This window comes from Podarcis bocagei (genome assembly GCF_964188305.1).
Source record: "Podarcis bocagei genome assembly, chromosome: 5".
Lineage (NCBI taxonomy): Eukaryota > Metazoa > Chordata > Lepidosauria > Squamata > Lacertidae > Podarcis > Podarcis bocagei.
This window is the reverse complement of record NC_138129.1, coordinates 75,990,819-76,013,100: the sequence shown is the minus strand read 5'-3', so window position 1 is coordinate 76,013,100 and position 22,282 is coordinate 75,990,819. Positions and strand designations below refer to the sequence as shown.

At 43.5% G+C, this 22,282-nt stretch overlaps 1 protein-coding gene across 3 annotated transcripts in view; it reads left to right on the top strand.

Annotated features, from left to right (window-relative positions):
* The window catches only part of GFI1 (growth factor independent 1 transcriptional repressor), a 40,080-nt gene extending 26,257 nt beyond the window's left edge, over window positions 1-13,823 (top strand). For all 3 annotated transcript variants that reach the window (XM_081194080.1, XM_081194082.1, XM_081194081.1), the window contains exons 5-8: window positions 2,822-3,228; window positions 4,539-4,676; window positions 8,135-8,300; window positions 12,203-13,823. In XM_081194080.1, coding sequence (XP_081050206.1) covers window positions 2,822-3,228; window positions 4,539-4,676; window positions 8,135-8,300; window positions 12,203-12,381 — 890 coding nt within the window. In that variant the 3' untranslated portion in view covers window positions 12,382-13,823. The remainder of the gene's footprint in view (window positions 1-2,821; window positions 3,229-4,538; window positions 4,677-8,134; window positions 8,301-12,202) is intronic.
* Window positions 13,824-22,282: the final 8,459 nt, after the last annotated feature.

Sequence of the window (22,282 nt, the reverse complement as noted above, 5' to 3'; positions counted from 1 at the left end):
CTCAGAAGTAAGGCCACCTGAGATCAGTGGTCTCCCTGCCATGTAATTTGTAAGCTGCCCAGAGACCATTTGGTAAAGGTTATAAACACAAGTGATAAATGCATAAGGGATGGGAGCCGGAATGTTTGAACCCTTCTCCTACAAATAAGCTTCCCACAGGTAGAACACTAGCATGCCAAGGAGAAGAAGCACCTTGTCTTCCTCAGGGACATTCTAGTTTTCAACTTGCTGATTTCAACCTCACGGCAAACCAAGGGGAAAAAACATGCAACCCCCTTGCCACGCCTACAGCTTAAAATGTTGTGGTCTAGGAAAAGTTTGACCTCTTGAGTCACCTGGTCATAAATAAGGGAGATCTTTAAAAAGCAAACCATGGTTTAATATAGCTATAACTACTGGTCTTTTTGTAAGAGCAAGTATTCTCTTCCCTTACTGTCTGAGACCTTATAATCTAGCTTGGCATTTTCAAATGTTGCCATTGATTTGGGAAGTTGCATCCCCTTTTCTCCCAGAGGCTTTCAGTATCTAAAACATCTCCCTTCCTCTGCCAACCTGGACCTTGGGATCTGCATGGGGAGGCCGTTCTCATGGTCCCGCTGATGGGACAAGGTCTTTTAGCTGAGATTCCTGCATCACAGGGGGTTGGACTAGATGACCATTGGGTCCCTTCCAACTCTAAGATTCTCTGATTCTCTGTGGCAGCACCCTATTTGTGGAACTTCCCTCTACTGGAAGTGCATCAGTCATCTTCAACATGGAGTTTTCAGTGCCAGCTAAAGATGTACTTGTCTCCCAAGGTGTTTTGCGTGGTGTTGGAGTAGTTGTTTGACTTGCTTGCCATCACCCTCTTCCTAGGAGCTTACTTTCTTGGGCTTCTACTTCATTTTTCAGGGTTGATGAACTACATACATTTATTGCATTTGTTTTTATGATGAATTGTGAATCACCCCGTGATCTTTATCAGCGCAGGGTGGTTTATAAAGGTGGGCGGAATTACCAAAATAAATCTGACGTGGTTGAAAGCATCTGCAACTGTGCAAATTCTTAGATTGTCTCCAAAATGAGATCAGCGCCTTGTGTTATGTGTTTTTTTTTCCTTTCCAAAATGGTGGTGCTGTGCTCCTAATCACTCATATAACTGAAAAACGGGGGAAATGATTCACTCCTGAATGATTTTGCAAGGAAACAGGTTTGAGATGAGACTCGCGAATGACAGAATTAGCCTCACTGTTCCCTAGTTTTGTCTCAGAAATCAGGGCGAAGAAGAGAACTATCCTTTAATCTCAAATGTTTATGAACTGGACGGCGCAGAGCGTGAATTTTAAAGTAGCTTTGTGCGTAGCAAAATGAAGATGTAAAACGTTTGGCTGTTCCTTGCAGCCACTGCCACTAAACTCGTGAAAATCTCCAGTGGTTTTTAAAATGAGCCAACTGTTATGAAGCTGTTGTTGAAATGCTTGACTAACAGAGCTTCTTGTTATTGCCTATTCTATTAGGGCTTGCTTCCTTACTGTTGCATTTTAATTTTGACAGAGCTTTTAGGCTAATGACAACAGAAGTGTATTATTGTTTGGTCAAATACATCTGAACTTATTTCAACCTGTGGGTGAATGGGAGGGAGGGAGTAGTTCTCTCACACATGAACTGCGGCCGTTAGTGACTGTGGGTGCTTCCAGGCAGGCATTCAGTGCGAAATGTGAGCTACCCATGCACACAGGTGTGTTTTTTTACACTGTTCATACAAGGATGCCACCAACAAAATCCCAGCCCTGTCCTTATGTTGCTTTGTCTTATCTGGATTTTCCTCTTCCACGGCAAATATGATGAGTAAAAACAACCCATTGTGCCTCTGCAGCAACTGCTGGTATGGAAGCTTCTTAGCACTAACCACAAAATACGTAATAAAAATAAAAACCACAACCCAGTTACACCCCTCCAAAAACCCACATTTTAAAAGGACATAGAATGTCAATCAAATCAATCAAAGGCCTGGTTAAAAAGGAATGTTTTTGCCTGGCGCCTAAAGGTGTATAATGAAGGCGCTTGGCAAACTTCCCTGGGGAGAGCATTCCACAGACAGGGAGCCACTGCAGAGAAGGCCCCTTCTTATGTTGCCACCCTCCGAACTTCTTGAGGAGGAGGCACATGAAGAAGGGCCTCAGAAGATGATCTCAGGGTCCAGGTAGGTTCATATGGAAAGAGGCAGTGCCTGAGGAAATGTGTGATATATATGGGGGATATATGGAAGAGAAGTGATTGGACCAGACAAGAGGGCCTTCTTGGTAGTTGCACTTGCCCTGTAACACCCTCCCATTAGATGTCAAGGAAATAAACAATTACCTGACTTTTAGAAGACATCTGAAAGCAGCCCTGTATAGGGAAGTTTTTAAATGTTTGATGTCTTACTGTATATTAATTTGTTAGAAGCTTCCCAGAGCAGCTGGGGTAACCTAGTCAGATGGACAGCATATCTTCTTCTTCTTCTTCTTCTTCTTCTTATTATTATTATTATTATTATTATTATTATTATTATTATTATTATTCGGGACAAAGAAACTCAGCCCAGACACATTCCATCAAGCTCCACCCCGTGGTGTAGATGTCGGGTGGTGGCATAGCAGTCAATAGCATGACTGGAGAAAATAGAGTATGTAGACACTAATGTTGATCATGAACAAAGAGAAACAGGATCTGCACAACCTATTTGTAAGATAAGCCTGGAAGCACCCTATATACTAAAGAGCTAACACAACAAAGAGGTCGAGTGCGTGTTCTGTGTGAACCCCGTTTAACTGCCTCCACTCAATTTGTGTCTCGACAGCCTCTGAGCGCTCCATCTGCCCCTCCTTGGATGAGGCTCCCCCCTTCTCGGTGCCCTTGAAGCCCTATGCCTGGAGTAGCCTTGGGAATTCTGAGCTGAGACATTTGGTCCAGAGCTACAGGCCCTGCCCAGGTCTGGAACGTAGCTCATCCCTCGGTCTCTTCTGCGAGAGGGGATCTGAGCCTGCTCTCTATGGATCGGAGCGCAGCTCAGCGCTGGGACTCTATGGTGACTTTGGCTCCTCTGGACTCTTTGAGCGGCCAGCAGCAGCACCCGGGATCTACGTGGAAGGCCCACCTGGACTCCAGCAGGAGAAGAGTGCAAGTAGCATCAAATTGGAATCAGAGCTCCTCTGTCGCCCCCTGTTAATCAGCACTGGTTCCTACAAGTGTGTCAAATGCAGCAAGGTATGGATCATATTCTATGATTCCCCTTTGGTGGTATTCCTCTGTTCCACCCTACTCCACTCAGGGTGGGAGTTATTTAGGGGTGGTGAGGTCCGAAGGCTTGGGCAAGGTTGGTCAAGGCAGAGACAGGTCCCTCTTTATTGCTTAATTTAAGGATGTGTGACTAGGAAGCTTGTACGGGGAAGGTGGAGCCATGGCATTTTAATTATTCAGATAGCTCTTATGAACATAAGAAGATTCTTGCCCATGAGCCCAACATCCTGGTTCCTACAGTGGCCAACCCAATGCCTCTCAGAAGCCCCAAAACAGGACATGACAGCAAAACCCCTTTCACTGTTGTTCCCCAGCAACTGATATCCAGAGGCCTGCTGTCTCTGATCCTAGACATACTATACAGCCATTACTGACCAATAGCCCTTTGCAGGTCTGGCTGGACTTCACAATTGTCCTTGTTTTGTAACATTTCTAAACTTTGCTTTTGTCACAGACACTCTAAGCTGTTTGTAGCATTTCTAAATCATCAATCAATTTAGACAATGAAAAAAACCTGCTACATATGACACTATATATATATCTCCCTAAAATTATAAACTGCATATGAAGCAGTATCAGATAGATATACTGATCGACAAAACAGTATCAATTATTAATCAGCATTTCAGCTTGCAGTAACAGTGGCACAACTAGGTAGTGGTATAGCATTGGGGCGGTTTCCCCAGACCCAAAATTGTTAGGAGCGTAAAATTTCAGCACCTGGTGCTGCCTCAAAACAGCTGTGCGCTTTTGTTGCTGAGCTCAGTTGAAAAAGGCTTCTCCATGTAAACCAAGAAGTGACCTCTCCGGACAACAAAATGACTCTTCTTTTCTTATTTCTGTGGCTGCCATTGCCTGGGTGACGCACGCACTATTAGGGAGTTGAATGTGCATGCATGCCTCATCCGTTTCCCTCCATGTGGCCCCGGCGCTCGCAACCCTTGCTACACCACTGCAAGTAGGAAATATTAGGCTCTGGACTTAATTGTCTTATGAGGCCCGTTCTCTTTAGATGGTAACATGCACTACCTCATTTGTTTCAAAATGTGGCCATCTAGCCGGGCTGTGGCTGCGATCCCTCTTGCTCATTCCACTGGCTTGGGCCATTGACACCTGCCCCACCCTGATGGTACCAATACCTAGTAATGTTAATTGGTTGAACCACCGTGGGGGGAAACACTCTCCTAAACAGCTCTGATATATCAGGTTCAGGACCTGCTGTGAGCTTCAGCCCTTCCTGAACCATAATTCTCTTTGTCTTCCCCGCTGCTTCTCAGGTCTTCTCCACTCCCCACGGCCTGGAGGTGCACGTTCGTCGTTCGCACAGCGGCACCAGGCCCTTCGCTTGTGAAATGTGTGGCAAGACATTTGGCCATGCAGTTAGCCTGGAGCAGCATAAAGCTGTACACTCACAGGTGAGAACCCCAGGGAAGGTGGCAAGTGGTTGGAGAGGGTTCATCCACACGGTGGCTTAATGCAAAGAGCCAGCTTTCTGTATCTCTATTAATTCTCTGACGTTCTCCTCCAAAGCACTGCCTCCTCACACTTTCCCCTCCTTCAGTCCAGATTTACTCATACCGGGGATACGCTGAAACAGAGAGGGTGCGAGGAAATCTGGATTGAGGGAGGGGAAAGTGTGGAGAGGCAGTGATTGGAGGAGAATGTCATACAGGCAATGAAGAATTAATGGCTGTACAGTGGTACCTTGGTTTATGAACTTAATCTGTTCCGGAAGTCCGTTCTTAAACCAAAGCATTCTTATACCAAGGCGTGCTTTCTCATAGCAGCGTGAGGACTCAATTTACAAATGGAACACACTCAACAGGAAGCGAAACATGTTCTTATTCCAAGGCAAAGTTCACAAGCCAAAACACCTACTTTGGGTTTTGCAGCGTTCTTAATCCAAGTTGTTCATAAACTAAGATGTTCTGAAACCAAGGTACCACTGTACAGTAAACTCACTATCTACAGTACATCAGAGTTTCCCAAACTTCTTTTTGGACTACATTTTGGACTACCATTTCCCACCATCCTTGACCATTGGTTCTGTTGGCTAGGGATGATGGGCATTGTAGTCCAAAAACAGCTGGAGACTCAAGTTTGGGAAACCCTGATCTACATTAAATTACAATATAAATGAGCCTAGAGTGACAGATTCATGGGACTAGCAGTCTCCTTGCCAGGGAAAGGTGTGTGGGTTATCATGCAGGGCTGGTGGGGATTAATCCTGAGTACAATCCTACAACTAACCTGAAAGGTGCTCACCAAAGAGACGAAACAGTGATATTTCATATTTTTTTGTTGCAGCCTTCCCCGGCCTGCACAACAAACCCATATGTGCACGTGTACACACACACACACACACACACACACACACACACACACACAAACTTCCATCAAATTTGCCGTTCTTTTTTTTTAAAATAACTTTTTATTGGGTTTTAAAAATAAGAATAATGTTATACAAATAAGTATACCAAGTTTTCCTCATGCCATTTGTCTATCACAAAAATAGCATAATAAATGTGGGGTAATATCTACAACATGTGGTTCATTATTAGTGGTCAATGTATAAATTCTTGGCTCATGAATTGGTTAAAAAGATTAGGAAGAAAAGAGGGGCAAAGAGGGGGAGGGGGAATAGTAAGTGCGGTGGGGGTCAGGTGATTATGCTTCTGTTCTTCCACTTAGTGTATGTGTGGGGTTTTGTGCCAGCGCAAATTTCCCTTCTTAAAATTATTAGCGATCCTGGAACACAAAAGTGAAGTTTGAGGGTTTTGCGATCTAGATTTGGAGAAGCATTCATACCACTGCAATAAATCTAAGTAAATCTCTCTTCCTTCCCCACTCCTGCCATGCATTAGAGTATGAATAAAAGAGTTAGAATGATGATCTGTTGCGACCATGATGGACGCATACAATAGACAAGCCTTCTTGCGTTTTGGCTCATTTCCCTCCCCCCCTTCCCCCCCTCCTCCTTTCCTTTTTCTTTTTTCTTCCCCATAATGGCTTATGCTCTATGCCATGTACAGTGGTACCTCGGGTTCCATACGCTTCAGGTTACAGACTCCGCTAACCCAGAAATAGTGCTTCACGTTAAGAACTTTGCTTCAGGATGAGAACAGAAATTGTGCTCCGGCGGCGCGGCAGCAGCAGGAGGCCCCATTAGCTAAAGTGGTGCTTCAGGTTAAGAACAGTTTCAGCTTAAGTACGGACCTCTGGAACGAATTAAGTACTTAACCTGAGGTACCACTGTACTTTGATATTTTTTGTAGTTTTTTTTAGCTTTTCCCATTATTAAGGATTTTTCTTTTGTAATTTTGGTTCTTTATATTTATCTGTATTTGTTTAAAGCAAAATAAAAGTATTTTTTTATAAAAAAGAGTTCTTGTCCCCAAACCCTAATTATGCACCCTTCAAAAGCTTCACCCCTTCCTCAACACTGTTGAAGTGCTGGGGGGGACGGGGACGGCACCACAGATATATACCATAAGTTTAAAGCATATCCAACACACATTTAAAGCAGATGGCGTCCACTAAAGAATCCTGGAAACCGTAGTTTGTCAAAAGTTCTAGGAATTCTGACTCTGGGAGGGGGTCGTCATGTGTGTTGGGTGCACTTTAAATGTATTTTGCGGATGGAGTGGAAAGAAATGTACAGTGGCACCTCAGGTTACATACGCTTCAGGTTGCATACGCTTCAGGTTACAGACTCTGCGAACCCAGAAATAGTGCTTCAGGTTAAGAACTTTGCTTCAGGATGAGAACAGAAATCGTGCTCCAGCGGCACGGCAGCAGCGGAAGGCCCTATTAGCTAAAGTGGTGCTTCAGGTTAAAAACAGTTTCAGGTTAAGAACGGACCACCGGAACAAATTAAGTACTTAACCCGAGGTACCACTGTACATAGATTTTCTTGACTCTGGTGACAAAAAGACACCTACCTGAGAACTCTAGGAGCTTTTTTAAATTGGAGCTGGAAGGATGAACACTAAAGGCTTTTCATCACAAAATGTAACTCTCTCTGTAATACACATGTAAAACCTGCGGAACACAAGTATCATATGCAGATGTTTCCTGGTTCAATTCTCAGTATCTTCAGAGTGGTTTGGGGATGTTTTCATGGTTTGGGGGGAAATTACTTGATAAAACAGAACATTTCAATATAATGGCATATAAGTAAAGTCCCAGGTTTGAAGGAGGAGGCAACTTCAGGCACACACACCCCTTATCCAATGCAGTCACTATGGGATCTATATTTTGCGACAAAGCAAATGGCCACTGTATATCTGAATTATTTTGAATAATTCTGAGTTTTGTTTAGGCAAGAATACCCATAAATGTATTTTTAAATTATTGGATATCTGCTTTCAAAACTTCGGGTTTTAATCTACAGTGGTACCTCAGGTTACATATGCTTCAGGTTACAGACTCCGCTAACCCAGAAATAGTACCTCGGGTTAAGAACTTTGCTTCAGGATGAGAATAGAAATTGTGCTCCGGCGGCGCAGCAGCAGCAGCAGCAGGAGGCCCCATTAGCTAAAGTGGTGCTTCAGGTTAAGAACAGTTTCAGGTTAAGTACGGACCTCCGGAACGAATTAAGTACTTAACCTGAGGTACCACTGTATATTTTGATATAATTGTGTTATTCCAACGTGTTTTTTCCTCGTGAATATTTTATATTATTTTATGTAAGCACCTTTAAGTGGTACATCAATCTTCTTAAACCAAAGGGGGGCGGAAATCAATTATCAGATTTTTTTTTTTTTAAAGCTGCTTCTATGTACCGTAAGTGGTTAGCTATGAACAGATATTCTAAAGGCATTAAATGAAGAAGATGTTGCATCTGCATGAAGGTCCTGCTTTCTCTCGGCAGGAGCGCAGCTTTGATTGTAAGATCTGCGGTAAGAGCTTCAAGAGGTCCTCCACGTTGTCTACCCATCTTCTCATCCACTCAGACACCCGGCCTTATCCATGCCAGTACTGTGGGAAGAGATTTCACCAGAAATCCGACATGAAGAAGCACACTTTCATCCATACAGGTGAGAATCGCTGCATCCCTCTTGGCCTCCCAGAATCAATCAATCAAACAAACAAGAAAACAAACAAATATCAATCCACCTCCCACCCCCTGCTGTTGGGATAAATGGACATCTTTATCCGCTGGTTTCTTTTTTTGTTAAATCGTTTTTATTAATTTTCCAATTAAAAAACATCCAATTTAGCATATCAAATCATAACCCAATAAAAATAAAAAAATTAAATAAAAAAGATCAAATTATCTTCCAAATTATAATTATTAATTTTTGGGACTTCCCATAGTTTGGACCTTGAAGCACATCTCCAAATCTCAATCCTGCCTCTCGTCGTTATTTCCATATTTCCACATCTCGATTTTAACATTCTAAACTTCTTTTTATCCGCTGGTTTCCTCCAGAGTGATGCCGGGTGGACTAGCTGACAAATTTATTTTTTGTCTCTCCAAGGTACAAGTAGTTTTAGAAAGACAGACAAGCAAGCCCTCTTCAGCTCTTCCTTTAAAGCAGAGGAGGTGGCAAATGTTTTTCTATGTGAGGGCCATATTCCTTTCTAGGCAGCATTCTGAGGGCTACATGCCAGGGGCGTAAAGAGCCGCTGGACAGAGCAATGCAGTACTCCCCCCCCCAAATGTTTAGGGGTATGCTTACCCCTGCATCCCCCCCGGGGGGGGGGGAAAGCACTGGAGCAACAAATGTCAGTTTCCCCTTTATACTGTTGTTTCTATCCACACTCCTGAGGCAAGAAACAAGATGGCGCCCTCCCCATTGCATGTGTATAGAATTCAGTTGACGTCTCTACCAATCCCTGCGCCCCAGCATTTGCTGCCTAATGAGCGCATTTTGTTCTGCCTAATGGTAGGCCCAGCCAGAAAGTTGGAGGATGCAGATCCGAACAGACAGTCTTGATACTTGCTCTGGAGCTCTCTTGTGTATTATTGAGTTTTTCCAATCGAACTGTTTGAGGGCTATTTTCAGCGGTAGGCAAGGCACCATGATCTTGAGTTTCTGGGGAACATGGAAACAAAACAAAAACGCAGATTGAATAGCTGAGGAAAACTGTTAGGAGAAAGACAAACAGAACACGCTGCAGATTTAAATGGAGCTTTTCTCAGGGGGTATGTCTTCTGACCCAGCAGCCTTCTGTATCCACTGAAGTGGGAGTAAATAACAAAGATATTATCCCCCATGCGAATAAAAAACAGAAGGAGAGCTTTGCAGAGATCTATAGAGTCCGACACCTGTTTCCTACAATGGCCAACCAGATGACTATGGAAGGCCCACAAGCAGGAGATGAGGGCAATAGACCTCTCCTGCCATTTGCTGTTTGGCAACTGATATTCAGAGGCATGTTGCCTCAGTTACTGGATGTGATGCAAAACCATTAAGGCTAATGGCCATTGAGAGCCTTATTCGCCATGAATATGCTTAATCCCTTTTTAAGACTGTCTACGTTGGTCCAGCACTGCATCTTGTGGTAGCAAACTCTACTATTTAACAATTTAGCTTCATCAGATAATCCCAACTTTTGAGAGAGGGAGAAAATGGTCTCTCTGTCCACCGTTCTCCCTGTCACTCACAATTTTTCTAAGCTAAAAACCCCCAAACCTGTTTCTCCTAGGGAAGTTGCTCCAGCCCCCTGATATTTTGATTGCTCTTTTCCAGCTCTAAAATATCAGCTGTACACTGTATTATAAGAGTGGTTGCACCATAGTTTTGTGTAAAGGCATTGTGTAGGTGGTTCCATCGTATCCTACTGATTCCCAACATGGAATCTGCCTTTTTCACAACAGTACCACACTGGATCAACATTTTCATTTGGCCACCCACCACAAATGCAAGATCTCTTTTCAGTCAGTGCCAGCTTAAATCCCAATGAAATAAGGATTTCTGCTTGACTTCGCACTTGCTTAAATTGCCATTTTAATGTCCATTCACCCAGTTCTGGGACAGCCTTTTGGTCCAAAGCTTTATGTCATTCTGTATGGCTGGTGTGAAAAAACGCCTCATATTACACCTTGGAAAATGCAATTCATGGTCACTGCTGTTGTGAGTTTCCATGTGCAATCTGATTGCAAGAGCGTCACTGATATTGTCCATCTCCGCATTGCTAACTCCATTCTCCACCCATGTCCTGCCCCATTTTTGTGAACTTTTATTGGTTTTTAGAAACCAATTGTTTGTCACACTTTCAAAGTGCACCAGTCTACTCTCAGCGTAATGCCACTTATTTTGAGCACGTGTTGATGGAAAATTAGATGCCCCTCAGCAAAACCTCGCAACGTGTAAGAACAAATGGCTGCAAAATTATTTCCCCAGGAAGCGTGACCATTAACATTTCAGAGACAGGAAAGGAGGCAGTGAAAGAAAAAGGCCTTCTGTGGTTAGGATGAGGACAGCACCCGGATTTTAAAATCAGGTTCTTCCACTTTCCAAACAGGCACACTGGCTTAGTGAGCAATGAGGGCCACTATCTGTGTGCATGTTTGGGAGAGGAAACTATTTGTGCAATTGGAAATAGAAACGAACAATCCAGCTGCATCAAGACTGGGGCTCCTGAAATGCTCTTTTCATCTGAAGAGGAGGTGAGCAATGAAGAATGAGCTGCTTAGGGGAAGAGGGTGGAAATCTTCTCCTGCAAAGGTTTTCAAGGGAACTCCGGTCAGTAGTTTGCCAAGGATGCTTTAGGGAAGAAAAGGATAGCTTCCTAAGTCTGAGAGCTGAGATTCCCATTGAGATGGCTGTTTAGGGGCTGCACCCTCTCAACCCTGACATCATTGCCAAACTCTGAGTTACCTGAAAGGGTAATGTGAGGGCTCCCTTGTCTCCTTCTTCCAGTTGTGCCTTGTCAGAGAGTGGCTGGTACTTGTCCTAAACTAGGGTGATTAAAATTAGCACAAAACTTGACAAGGATCTTAAGGATGCTATCCTAGGGTTGCCATATTTCAAAAAGTAAAAACCAGGGCACCTCGAAAGTTGTTCAGTTTTTTTTAGACAAACCCCAAAGTTGTTGAGTTGAAGGTTTGTTTATTTTTTGTTTCTTTACAAAAACGCAATTCTCCAATTGACTTGCCTAAGATCCAGGACAAAGCGCTGCCTTTTGGAAATTCACCTCCAGATGCCCGTCTTTTGAAATCCTGGGAATGTCCAGACATATGGCAGCCCTATGCTATCCATAGTATTTATTCCAAGTCACCCGCCCGTATTGGATATCTGGGGGTGCCATTTTCTTTATATATATAATTTTTATTAGTTTTTTTAACATATCATTTTCAACAGCAATTAAACGTACTTTTACATCTTATTCAAATTTTTGACTTCCATCAATCCTGTCTGAAAATTTTCCAATCTAATCTCTCAGTATGCATTTCTTATCTTCCCTATTACATTTCAAACTCATAACCAATATCTCTATCTTTTTCTACTTTGTAACACTTCGTATATTTCTCCTTACAAAACTTCTTTTAGTCCTACTAGCGTAATTTGTTGCTCTTCAAATAATTCATATACCGTATTTTTTGCTCTATAAGACTCACTTTTTCCCTCCTAAAAAGTAAGGGGAAATGTGTGTGTGTCTTATGGAGCGAATGCAGGCTGCGTGGCTATCACAGAAGCCAGAACAGCAAGAGGGATTGCTGCTTTCACTGCTTTCTGGCTTCTGAGATTCAGAATATTTTTTTTTTCTTGTTTTCCTCGTCCAAAAACTAGGTGCGTCTTGTGGTCTGGTGTGTCTTATAGCGCGAAAAATACGGTACTTCTTCCAATCTTCTGTAAATCTCTGGTTCCGCAGGTTTCAAATCCTTCCTGTCATTTTGTCCAATTCTGCATTTTCTGTTGGACTTTTCAAGCTGGTTTGTTAAGGGGGCTACGTTGTTGTAACTTTGTGCCCATCCTTTTGTAATCCGCAGGTGAGAAGCCCCACAAGTGCCAGGTGTGCGGCAAAGCCTTCAGCCAGAGTTCCAACCTCATCACCCATAGTCGGAAGCACACAGGCTTCAAGCCCTTTGGCTGCGATCTGTGTGGCAAAGGCTTCCAGAGAAAAGTGGATTTGCGGAGGCACCGAGAGACGCAACATGGTCTGAAATGAGAGCCATGCAGAATCTGGGCGGGGAGGGGGAGGGAACCCAGGGAACCCCCAAAACACTATGTCAACAGACTTTTCCTCCTCCCTTGGTGGGCTGCCCTCTTCCTGCCCCCGCCTCTTGTCTGGCCACTTCCTGCCATCTTCTCACTAAACAGGAAGCCAGAGCAGACTGGCCAGCATTTTGTAGAACTTCACCGAAAGGTCTTGGAATGAAAATGGAACGCCAAGGCTGAAGTAAGGCGGGGTGAAGTCTTTTCCCCCCACTCTGTGTCTCTTCCTTTAAAATTAAACACTGGAAAAATAACATGCGCACCCCACCGCCTTAAAGCCCCCAAAGTCTTTGTATACATAAGCTACTGGTGCCTATGAACCAGAAAGTCCTTTAAAAAATGAATTTCCCTGCTAACCTTTGATTTCCTGAAAGTTATTTTTTATCTGGGAAATCTAAACTACCTGAGTTTACATGGTCAACACACTGAGCAGCCTGACAAAGGAGAGAGAGTGACTGTATTTGATTTTCTACCGTTTAACAACTTGCGACTGGTTATCATCGATTAATTGGACCTGGGACCTCAAAGCCCTGCCTTTTCCAGAGTTTATAGAGCTCCTATTAGGCAGCTTCCTAGGATTGCTCCCAGCTAACTGGTCCAAGGCTCCAAATTTAAGAGTATTGAATTGTGGCCCAATACATTTTTCCAGCTGAGGGAAAGAGCCCCTTGGCTACTTCAGCCAACCTTGCCTAGTCCTGGTTGAGAATGCCTGAATAAGTTGGAGGTCAGCATTTAGATGTTGTGCAGAGTCCGGCATTCCCCACATGCTCCCCACATGTGTTTCACCAAGCTGTCATCTCCGATTTTTAGTCTTTGTTGCACACCCAGGCCAAGTGTTAATCTCCAGTAGCTCCCTTCATGCCAGGGATTTGCAACTTTTAGGACAACACAATGCTCCTATCCAAGAATTTCAGTCTACCTACTTTATGTCCTGGTTTTTTTGTGGTGCATGTATGGCTTTTCCTTTGCACCTGTTGGGAAGAGCCAATAAGAAAGAGCCTTATTATTAAAAATTGTTGAAGAGGGCAGAAATAAGGGATGAGGACAGATTTTTGCTTTTAAATGTCATTGGCATTCTGTGATTAGATAACCAGTAGGTGAGAAATAGCTGAGGAGCTCCTGTTACTCTGGACTGAATATTTAGGTTATATGCTCTCAGATGGTCTCACGCCTGGAAGGACCCATAAATTAGTATCAGTTTGTTATAGTATGAATTTGCCTTAACTAATCCTGTGCATACCTCATTGTGGGCGGGGGCGGGGGAAGAATCTGTTTTTACTTTATAGATAGGATTGTAAATGCCTTTATTTAGATTTTACAGTGTGTCTTATGTTCATTGATGCATATTTATTGGAATAATGTTTTAAATTAATAAAGTCCCGAGGATCCTCAGAAGCAGTATTTATTTCAATAGGACGTATTAACCAAACCAGAGGTGGGATTCTAGCTGAATTTACTTGGAAATCGGGTCCACAAATCAATGGAGTTATTTTCCCCAACGGTGTAGGAATTACAGCAAATCAGTTAACAATGCTCGCTGTACGATCAGACAAAAAACAAGACAGAACACTGAAGCTGGGAGGAAGACAGACAAAGCGCAAATCAGCCAAAAAGGTGTCACTTTAAGGCCACACTTTGACAGGCATATTCGTGTCAAATCAGTGCCAGAGTTGGAATCCTATCAGCCTGTGCACCATATATATATATATATATATATATATATATATATATATATATATATATACCAATATAGTGCCAAACAGTACAAAGGTATGGACAGCTGCACTTCAAAACAATCTGATTCCCCCACAGCGGTGCCCTCCTCCTCGACATTGCAGTCACTGCCTGGACATGAGTTTATATTGCACATGATACAAAAAAATAATAATCAGCCAGCACGGTCTTGACTGAGCAGGATCATAGATAAGCAGATTTTTTTTCTAGGGTGCAACCTGATACACGCCTATTCAGAAGCAAGTCCCGTTGGCTTCAGTAGGGGCTTACTCTCTGGTAAATTGGTGTAGGGTTGCAGTCTTTTGATCTCCTCCGCAAGCTGTGCGCATGTAACCTACGTGGCAATTATACAGGCTTAGAGAGCATGCGAAGGAAGCTATTTCAGCATATTACCAGGATGTGACACATTTTTTGAGAACGAGAAAAGAGACCTAAAGAAGCACAGGTTTCAGAGAAGGGCTGGATTTACACCCACACTTTTGACTTTCTTTGGCTTAGCATGTGGAAAGCTCAGAGAAATGAATGCTGAGTTGTTTAGGACTGGGGATGATCACTGGTCACACCTAAGAGGAGACGGTCAAGTTCAGGGATGCAGACCTGTGGCCCCCAGATTTAGCTGGAATATAATGCCCATCATCCCTGACCATTGGCACTGCTGACCAGGACAGATGGGAACTGCAGTCCAATAATATCTGGTTGCCCACCTGTGGCCTAGCTCATTTCATTCCTAGCAGAACCTCTAGGCGTTTCTTTGTTTTGTTTTGTTTTAAATCGTGATGAATAATTAGCAGTTCTGAATTTAGTGTAATAAATCCATTTAACTAGGAGAGTCTGAATAGTCCCACCTTGCTCGTTCAAGACACAGTTCATTTTTATAATAGATCTGGGCTTCCCAAACTTGGGTCTTTAGCTGTTTTTGGACTACAATTCCTATCATCCTTGACCACTGGTTCTGCTAGCTAGGGATGATGGGAGTTGTAGTCCAAAAACAGCTAGAGACCCAAGTTTGCGAAACCCTGTGATAGGTTGCCAAAGTATCAGGCTTGGAGTGTTGAAATGGGGTTCTGTTAACTGGGATAGCCAGGAGATCTTGTGTGAAGTAATAACCAGGGACTGTGCAACATCAGGTGCTAAGCAGACCAGCAGACAGAGAGCAGTATCAAGACAGTTCCTGCCTTCAGACTTACAATCCAAAAGACAAGGCACATGAGAGAGAAAGAAAGCTTCTGGTTCTGTAATAATAAAGTTATACCGTTGTGTGTGTTTTTTTAAAAAAATGCCTGGGAGTTCTGTGGGAGATGGAATATTTCAATGTGCCCCGCTTGTGGAAAGCTAGCCTGTCAGGGATCTAAGTCTAGCCTGCCCTCTAGTCCCCCACGACAGGTTAGTGCGAATAAGTTTTCCTGATGTGAAATATTCACTCCCATCACCTCCCTAGGCATTCTGAAACAGTACACTTTCAGGAGGGCCATACTATAAGATTCCTCTAAATATGGGGCTTTGAACACACATAACTCCTGCCCCCAGGTCTTGGAGCTGTTCACTCAGGATATCCACAAAACCAGCACAGGTTTTCTGCATTTGGAGGGCAGTACGGATAGTCAACTCAACATAAAGGAAAATGCAACAAAATCCTATTCCAGGCATAGGCAAACTCGGCCCTCCAGCTGTTTCGGGACTACAACTCCCATCATCCCTAGCTAACAGGACCAATGGTCAGGGATGATGGGAATTGTAGTCCCAAAAACAGCCGGAGGGCTGAATTTGCCCATGCCTGTGACCTATTCAAACCACCTGCTCCTTTCTTGATATAATTCTGCACTTCCAGTTGTGTTGTCCTAAGGCACGAAATGACATGGTTCTCCTTTTGAGAACTATGGCTGCCTTGTTCTGTAGGGGCTTGGGATGAAAACTGGTGTTCACACTGTTACTGATAAAAAAATTGTTTAAATAAAGGTCCTTCTCTACATGACAACCTCCAGTTGTCTGCAAGCTCTGGCTACATGGTTTGTCAGAATGTGGCACACTCCTAAAGGAAAAGTTTATGGATTTAGGATGGACAAATCTGTCGATTTTCCATTTCTCATTTTTGCAGTCTCAAGTTCAGTTCTCCAGCTATCTGCACAAGTCTGCCTTTTGATATAAATTTCACCAGCATTTAAAAACACGTTTATCTTAATAAACACATTTTTATACAACTCTGCCTGATAAGACACAGTCTTTTTGCAAGCAATTCCCCCAAATATAATGCATTTTATAGATCATTTTCATGAGTATATGCATTTCAATACATACTTTCCCCTATCACACACACACACACATTTTATTTGGTTGGAAAATTGCATCAAAAAATTCAGAGAAGTGCAGCTGTGTTTTGGCACATACTGTATAGTGTTTAGGAAAGTTTGAATTAGGTAGGTTTGCATTAAAATCTTAACCACACCAAATGCCTAGTGTGGATTCAGGTCAACACTCTCTCTGTGCCCCCAAATATTAAAGTCCATGATGTGAGGCATTTTAAAAATCGAATATATGTGGTAACCTTTCAAAGCAATTATGGCACATGGTCACTTTTTCCGCCACTTTTGGATGTAGTTTACTGGGTCATCTCTTTGCAATGCAGGTGAGTATCTCTATTTTCATTGTTTATTAAAAGAATTTATATTGCCCTTTCGTGTGGAAATACCAAACAAACAAAACGAAAAGGAAACCCCAGCAAAACAACACAATAAGACCAAGTCAACAAAACAATGTTAAAACCTCAATCACAACAGAACTACGTTGAAATATCAGTTGCAGTTAAGCAGGAAGAATGTCAGAAGTCTGTATTATTGCACCCTGACAGGCAAAAATAAGTCACACGCAAAACTGCTTTTTAAAAATAACCTTTTTGCAGTGAAAAACGGTGCTAGGAGTGGGAAATATCGTAATAATCTAAGCAGGTAGGAATCACAACAAATTATTGAGGCTGTTACAGTGTGAAATTTGAAGATTGCAAATATCTTCCTTAATGTTATTACTTGGTTGCATTAAAAATGCATCGCCTATATTATGTGACTCATTATTCATGAAGCGGGTTCCATACCTTTTGTCTGCCAGAGTAACTGAAGGAAAAGGTAAGAGGAGACAACGGCTGTGCACACCTTTATGTCTCTCACTGAATTTTTTATGGCCCCTCCAGCTAGCCAGTTGGTGAAGCTCTGTGTCCACACAAGAGTGGAAAAGCAGAGCTATCTCAGAAAGACTAACCCTTTCAGGAGCTAATTTGAGCTTGTGTTCATTCACGCCAGCGGTGATTAAATTACCTATCGAGTGCGCTGAGCTATCATGATTCAGGGCACGGGAGAACAAGGTGGATTTCACCTGATTGATTTGAAACGCGCGAGACGGGATGGAGAAGGGGAGGAACAGAAGAGCGGAGGAAAAGAACGGACAACAAAGAAACCACCCCCTGCTTGCCGATGTTATCATTTGATCCTGACAGAAAATGGAATTTTTTTTTTTTAAAAAATAATATTTTGCTAGCGTTAAAATTTTTCATTCCCCTCCCCACCCCCACACTTCAAGGAGCTCTGGAAGGCTCCTGCCCCTTCCCCTTGCTTCCCCATCAGAATAACCCTGTGAGGTAGGTTAGGTCAGACCATGAGTAGGCAAACTAAGGCCCGGGGGCCAGATCCGGCCCTATCGCCTTCTAAATCTGGCCCTCGGACGGTCCGGGAATCAGCGTGTTTTTACATGAATGTCATTTTATTTAAAATGCATCTCTGGGTTATTTGTGGGGCATAGGAATTCGTTCATCCCCCCCGCCAAAAAATATAGTCCGGCCCCCCACAAGGTCTGAGGGACAGTGGACCGGCCCCCCTGCTGAAAAAGTTTGCTGACCCCTGGGTCAGACTGATGGACACCCAACAAGCTTTTTATAGCTGAGTCAGGATCTGAACCCAGGTCTCCTGGCTCACTGGTACAATTGGGGAATTTCAGACTCCAGACTTAACGGTCTTACAGAAGAAGAGAAGTCACTGATATTTTAAGGTTGTTTAAATGAATATTCTAAATTGTAAGACAGAAATTTAATAGTGTCCCATCATAGGACGTTTCTAGCCCTGATCCAGAACCTGGAGCTGATCCAGAACGAGCCACATGCTTCTCTGTTTGTCCATACGAAGCATGTGGCTCGTTCTGGATCAGCTCCAGGTTCTGGAGTAGGGCTAGAAATGTCCTGCGATGAGTCCTTGTCCCAGCCTTGCCCACACTGGTGCTCTCCTATCCACTTTCATGGCAAGTGTTCACCCAACCTTTAACCAGTAGGAAGTGGCGGCCTCAGGGAGTGGGTGGGGAGAAGCTCCAAGGAGGATACAGCTATGTTTGGAAGACATACAACAGTTGTCCTGCTGCCCTCCCATACAATAGAGGACACAGCCACAGTTTGAGTAAGATTCAACCACCGCTCCAGTCAGCTTCTGAGAGCCAGTGTGGTGTAGTGGTTAAGAGTGGTAGACTTGTAATCTGGTGAACCGGGTTCGCGTCTCCACTCCTTCACCTGCAGCTGCTGGGTGACCTTGGGCCAATCACACTTCTTTGAAGTCTCTCAGCCCCACTCACCTCACCTGTTTGTTGTTGGGGAGGAAGGGAAAGGAGATTGTTAGCCGCTTTGAGACTCTTTCGGGTAGTGATAAAGCAGGATATCAAATCCAAACTCTTCATCCCGAATGTGTACACGTCACCTTCTCCTTTCTGCAGGCAGCAATATGCCATGATTTGCCACTGGCACATTTGGCAGCAGCAGCAGCAGCATCTAGATGTGGGAAGCCACCTGCCATTTTAATTTCCCCAAACACCACAGCAGCAACACTGTTATCAGGTATTCCAGGGCACTGAGGGAATATTTAAACGGTGAGCGGCTTCTCAGTCAGCGCTACCAAGCCCTCAGGTGCGCAGGGTTCCAGCCTGCTTAATGGATCCTACTGGATCCCTCAACCTTTGTCGTCCGAGGTTGTGGGTGCTGCCAACTGGTAGTTGGGCAGAAAGTCAACAGAAGTTAAGTCACTGCCCCACTCATGTCCCTGAAGGCATGCTTCTACTCTCTCCCATATAAGGGATAACTAAAGTGATGGCTGAATGGACACCGCTGCGGTTGGCCAGAATTTGCCTTTCACTCTTGGCGCTGGGTTGCCCGGGTTATCCGAGACACCTGGATACCAGTGATCAGCCTTCCAACAGTTGCGTTGTTTTTTATTATTATTACTGAAGCGCACCTGCAGGGGGCTGTGAAACTGATAAGACCAGCAGCAGCATGGGAGAGGGGGTGCAGACCCCCCCCAGTCAAAATCGGGCCCTCTCAGCTGGCTTCCCAACCACATGGGAAAGGCAAATTTATTTCATTTTTATTTTTGAAAATAAGCCTTCATCCCCTGGCATCTCATCTAGTTTGGACTCCAGTTCATCTGATCAATTTTTATTACACCTGTTCGTTATATGCATATAAATGCCACGGAGAGCAAATAGGAAGCTGGGGGTGGTTGTGGAAGCCTGAATCTATAAAAACGTCAGGCACACATCTAGCAGGGATATTTACTGCCCATTGCTTGACAAAGATTAACTTGGTGTTGGCCATAAAATCTTTCAGTAAAAAAATTAAGAAAGGGAGCACTTTCAGGGGGGAACTGCCCCAGCATTCTGATAATTAGTTTCTTCTGCACAATGAAGAGAAAGGCAAGGAGGGCACCTGGAAATTAAAAGGATCTGTTAACGTTTGGGTTTTAATCTCCATTTTTGCTCCCTGGGTAGCATGCACAAGATACAGAACTGGAAATAAGACAGCAGGCAACATTCCCTTCATATATGGTTTGAAATTCACACAAAGCAGCTGAACAAATGACAGAAAAACACACACACCACCCAACACCTGTGTGGTTTTGATGTTGGTCAGTATCCATTTTTCACCTTAACTGCTACTTCTATGCCCTCATCCTGCTCTGCCTTTTTTCCACACTCTTGTTACAGGGTTGCCAAATTGAACAAAATATTGGAGGGGTGGGCAGGTAAGCCCTGACTCCCATAATCAATCACAAGATGCACCAATTGAATGGCAATGTCCATCAGCTTTTTTGCGGGGGCTGGCCCTCTCTCAAAAGAACAACAACAACAACAACAATTGGGGTGTGTGTTTGAAGGGACCTCGGTCCCTAGGATTTGACTCCTATGTGTTGCTAAATCCAATTATCTAAGGTGACTGACAAGGTTTCCTTTACAGTTGCCCACCATGTCTTCATGTCAGATATAGGCCTGATTTCACACATCACGTTAAACCAAACCATGGTTTAGCGTGAAGACATGAGCATGCATTATCATGTTAGCTTGCCACAGCAGCTATGTTGGATAGCTCATCTGGTAGAGCATGAGACTCTTAATCTAGAGCGAGAAGGAGGGGAAGTTCCATTGTGCAAGTGGCAATCCTTTAACTAGCCGATCTACCGCATGGGATACCATTGCCCAGAGTTTCCAAATCATTACAGACTTGTTTGCATTCTCTTGATAACTGTATATATACAGAAGCAATGTACACAGGTTAATACATTAGCAGGGTTTTAAGATTACTTGTGGGACATGGGTGGCGCTGTGGGTTAAACCACAGAGCCTAGGACTTGCCGATCAGAAGGATGCGGTTCGAATCCCTGCGACGGGGTGAGCTCCTGCCCACCTAGCAGTTCGAAAGCATGTGAAAGTGCAAGTAGATAAATAGGTACCACTCCGGCAGGAAGGTAAACGGTATTTCCGTGCACTGCTCTGGTTCTCCAGAAGCGGCTTAGTCATGCGGGCCACATGACCTGGAAGCTGTATGCCGGCTCCCTTGGCCAATAAAGCGAGATGAGTGCCGCAACCCCAGAGTCGGTCATGACTGGACCTAATGGTCAGGGGTCCCTTTACCTTTACCTTTAAGATTACTTGTGATTTTATTATGAATGGATAATAGGCGATTTAAAAATGTTACAAATTTAACAATGGACATGCAGTATCTTGATAAATAATAGAACCAAGGAAGGGATTAGAGGGAAGTCCATTTGTTTTTTTGTTTTTGTTTGTATTGTTGTTGTTTTTTATTTTTGTTGTTTTTGGAAAATTAATAAAATGTTATATAAAGATTTAATTGATTCAAACTTAGCCATGTTCCCAGTTGAGATACGTCTGAAGGGTTATCATCAGGTATAGCACACCAGCTCACTGAATGAAATATTTAAAATGATTGTGCAGTGTTCGTCCTTTGAATATTTATTCAGAAGAAACACCTTGAATTCAGTGGGATTTTACTGTATCATGCAGGCACATGCTTTCCAGCACCCAGTGTCTGTGCATGGTACAGACACCAAAACCAGTTGTGAAGTCCTGGTGTGTCCCCCCCCCCTTTTACCTAGAACAGAGGATGTGCTGGTTTAGCACTTCCTGTCCTGGTGGTGCCAATTCACAGGTCAGACCTGTGCTACACAACTTATGACTCACCTCGCTGAGTGCAAATCATCAAGCTTCCTTTCAAAAGCTCCCTGTTTTTGCAGCTCTAGGCAGGTGTCAAGAGGTAAACATTTACGGGGGCCCCAATACATGGCTAGTGTCCATGGAAGCTGGTCCATTACGGTGAATGAGGCCCTGCTCCACCAACTTCAGTCTGTAACCCAGTTCAGTAGTTCCAGCTTGAGCAGAAATAAACAACCTTTAGAAAAGTCCCCTAGCTTAAATTATACTTGTAGATGACACTGAAAGAGTCTTAAGAAAACCTGTCACGAGGAATTGTCAGCCATGTGCGGTAAATCACATTCTATGAAAGAGTTTCTCAAACATGACACATCAAATGGACACTCAAAAGGCAAAAGGATAGAAGCCCAAATGAAAGCACAACACACCATTCACAAAACAGAGAAATGCGCTAATGCCTATTTGGGTAGAATGTGGGTCAATAATAAAGCCAGTGATCAGATGCTAAAGAAAAAGAGCAGTGAGGAGTAAGAATGGAGGAAAAATCTGATTCGGTTCACATTTGCAGGTGATGCTGCTAAGTTCACTTTCTGAAACAATAAACAAACCAATACACAGCCATTTCTCGAATTTGGCACTTTGCAACGTTGTTC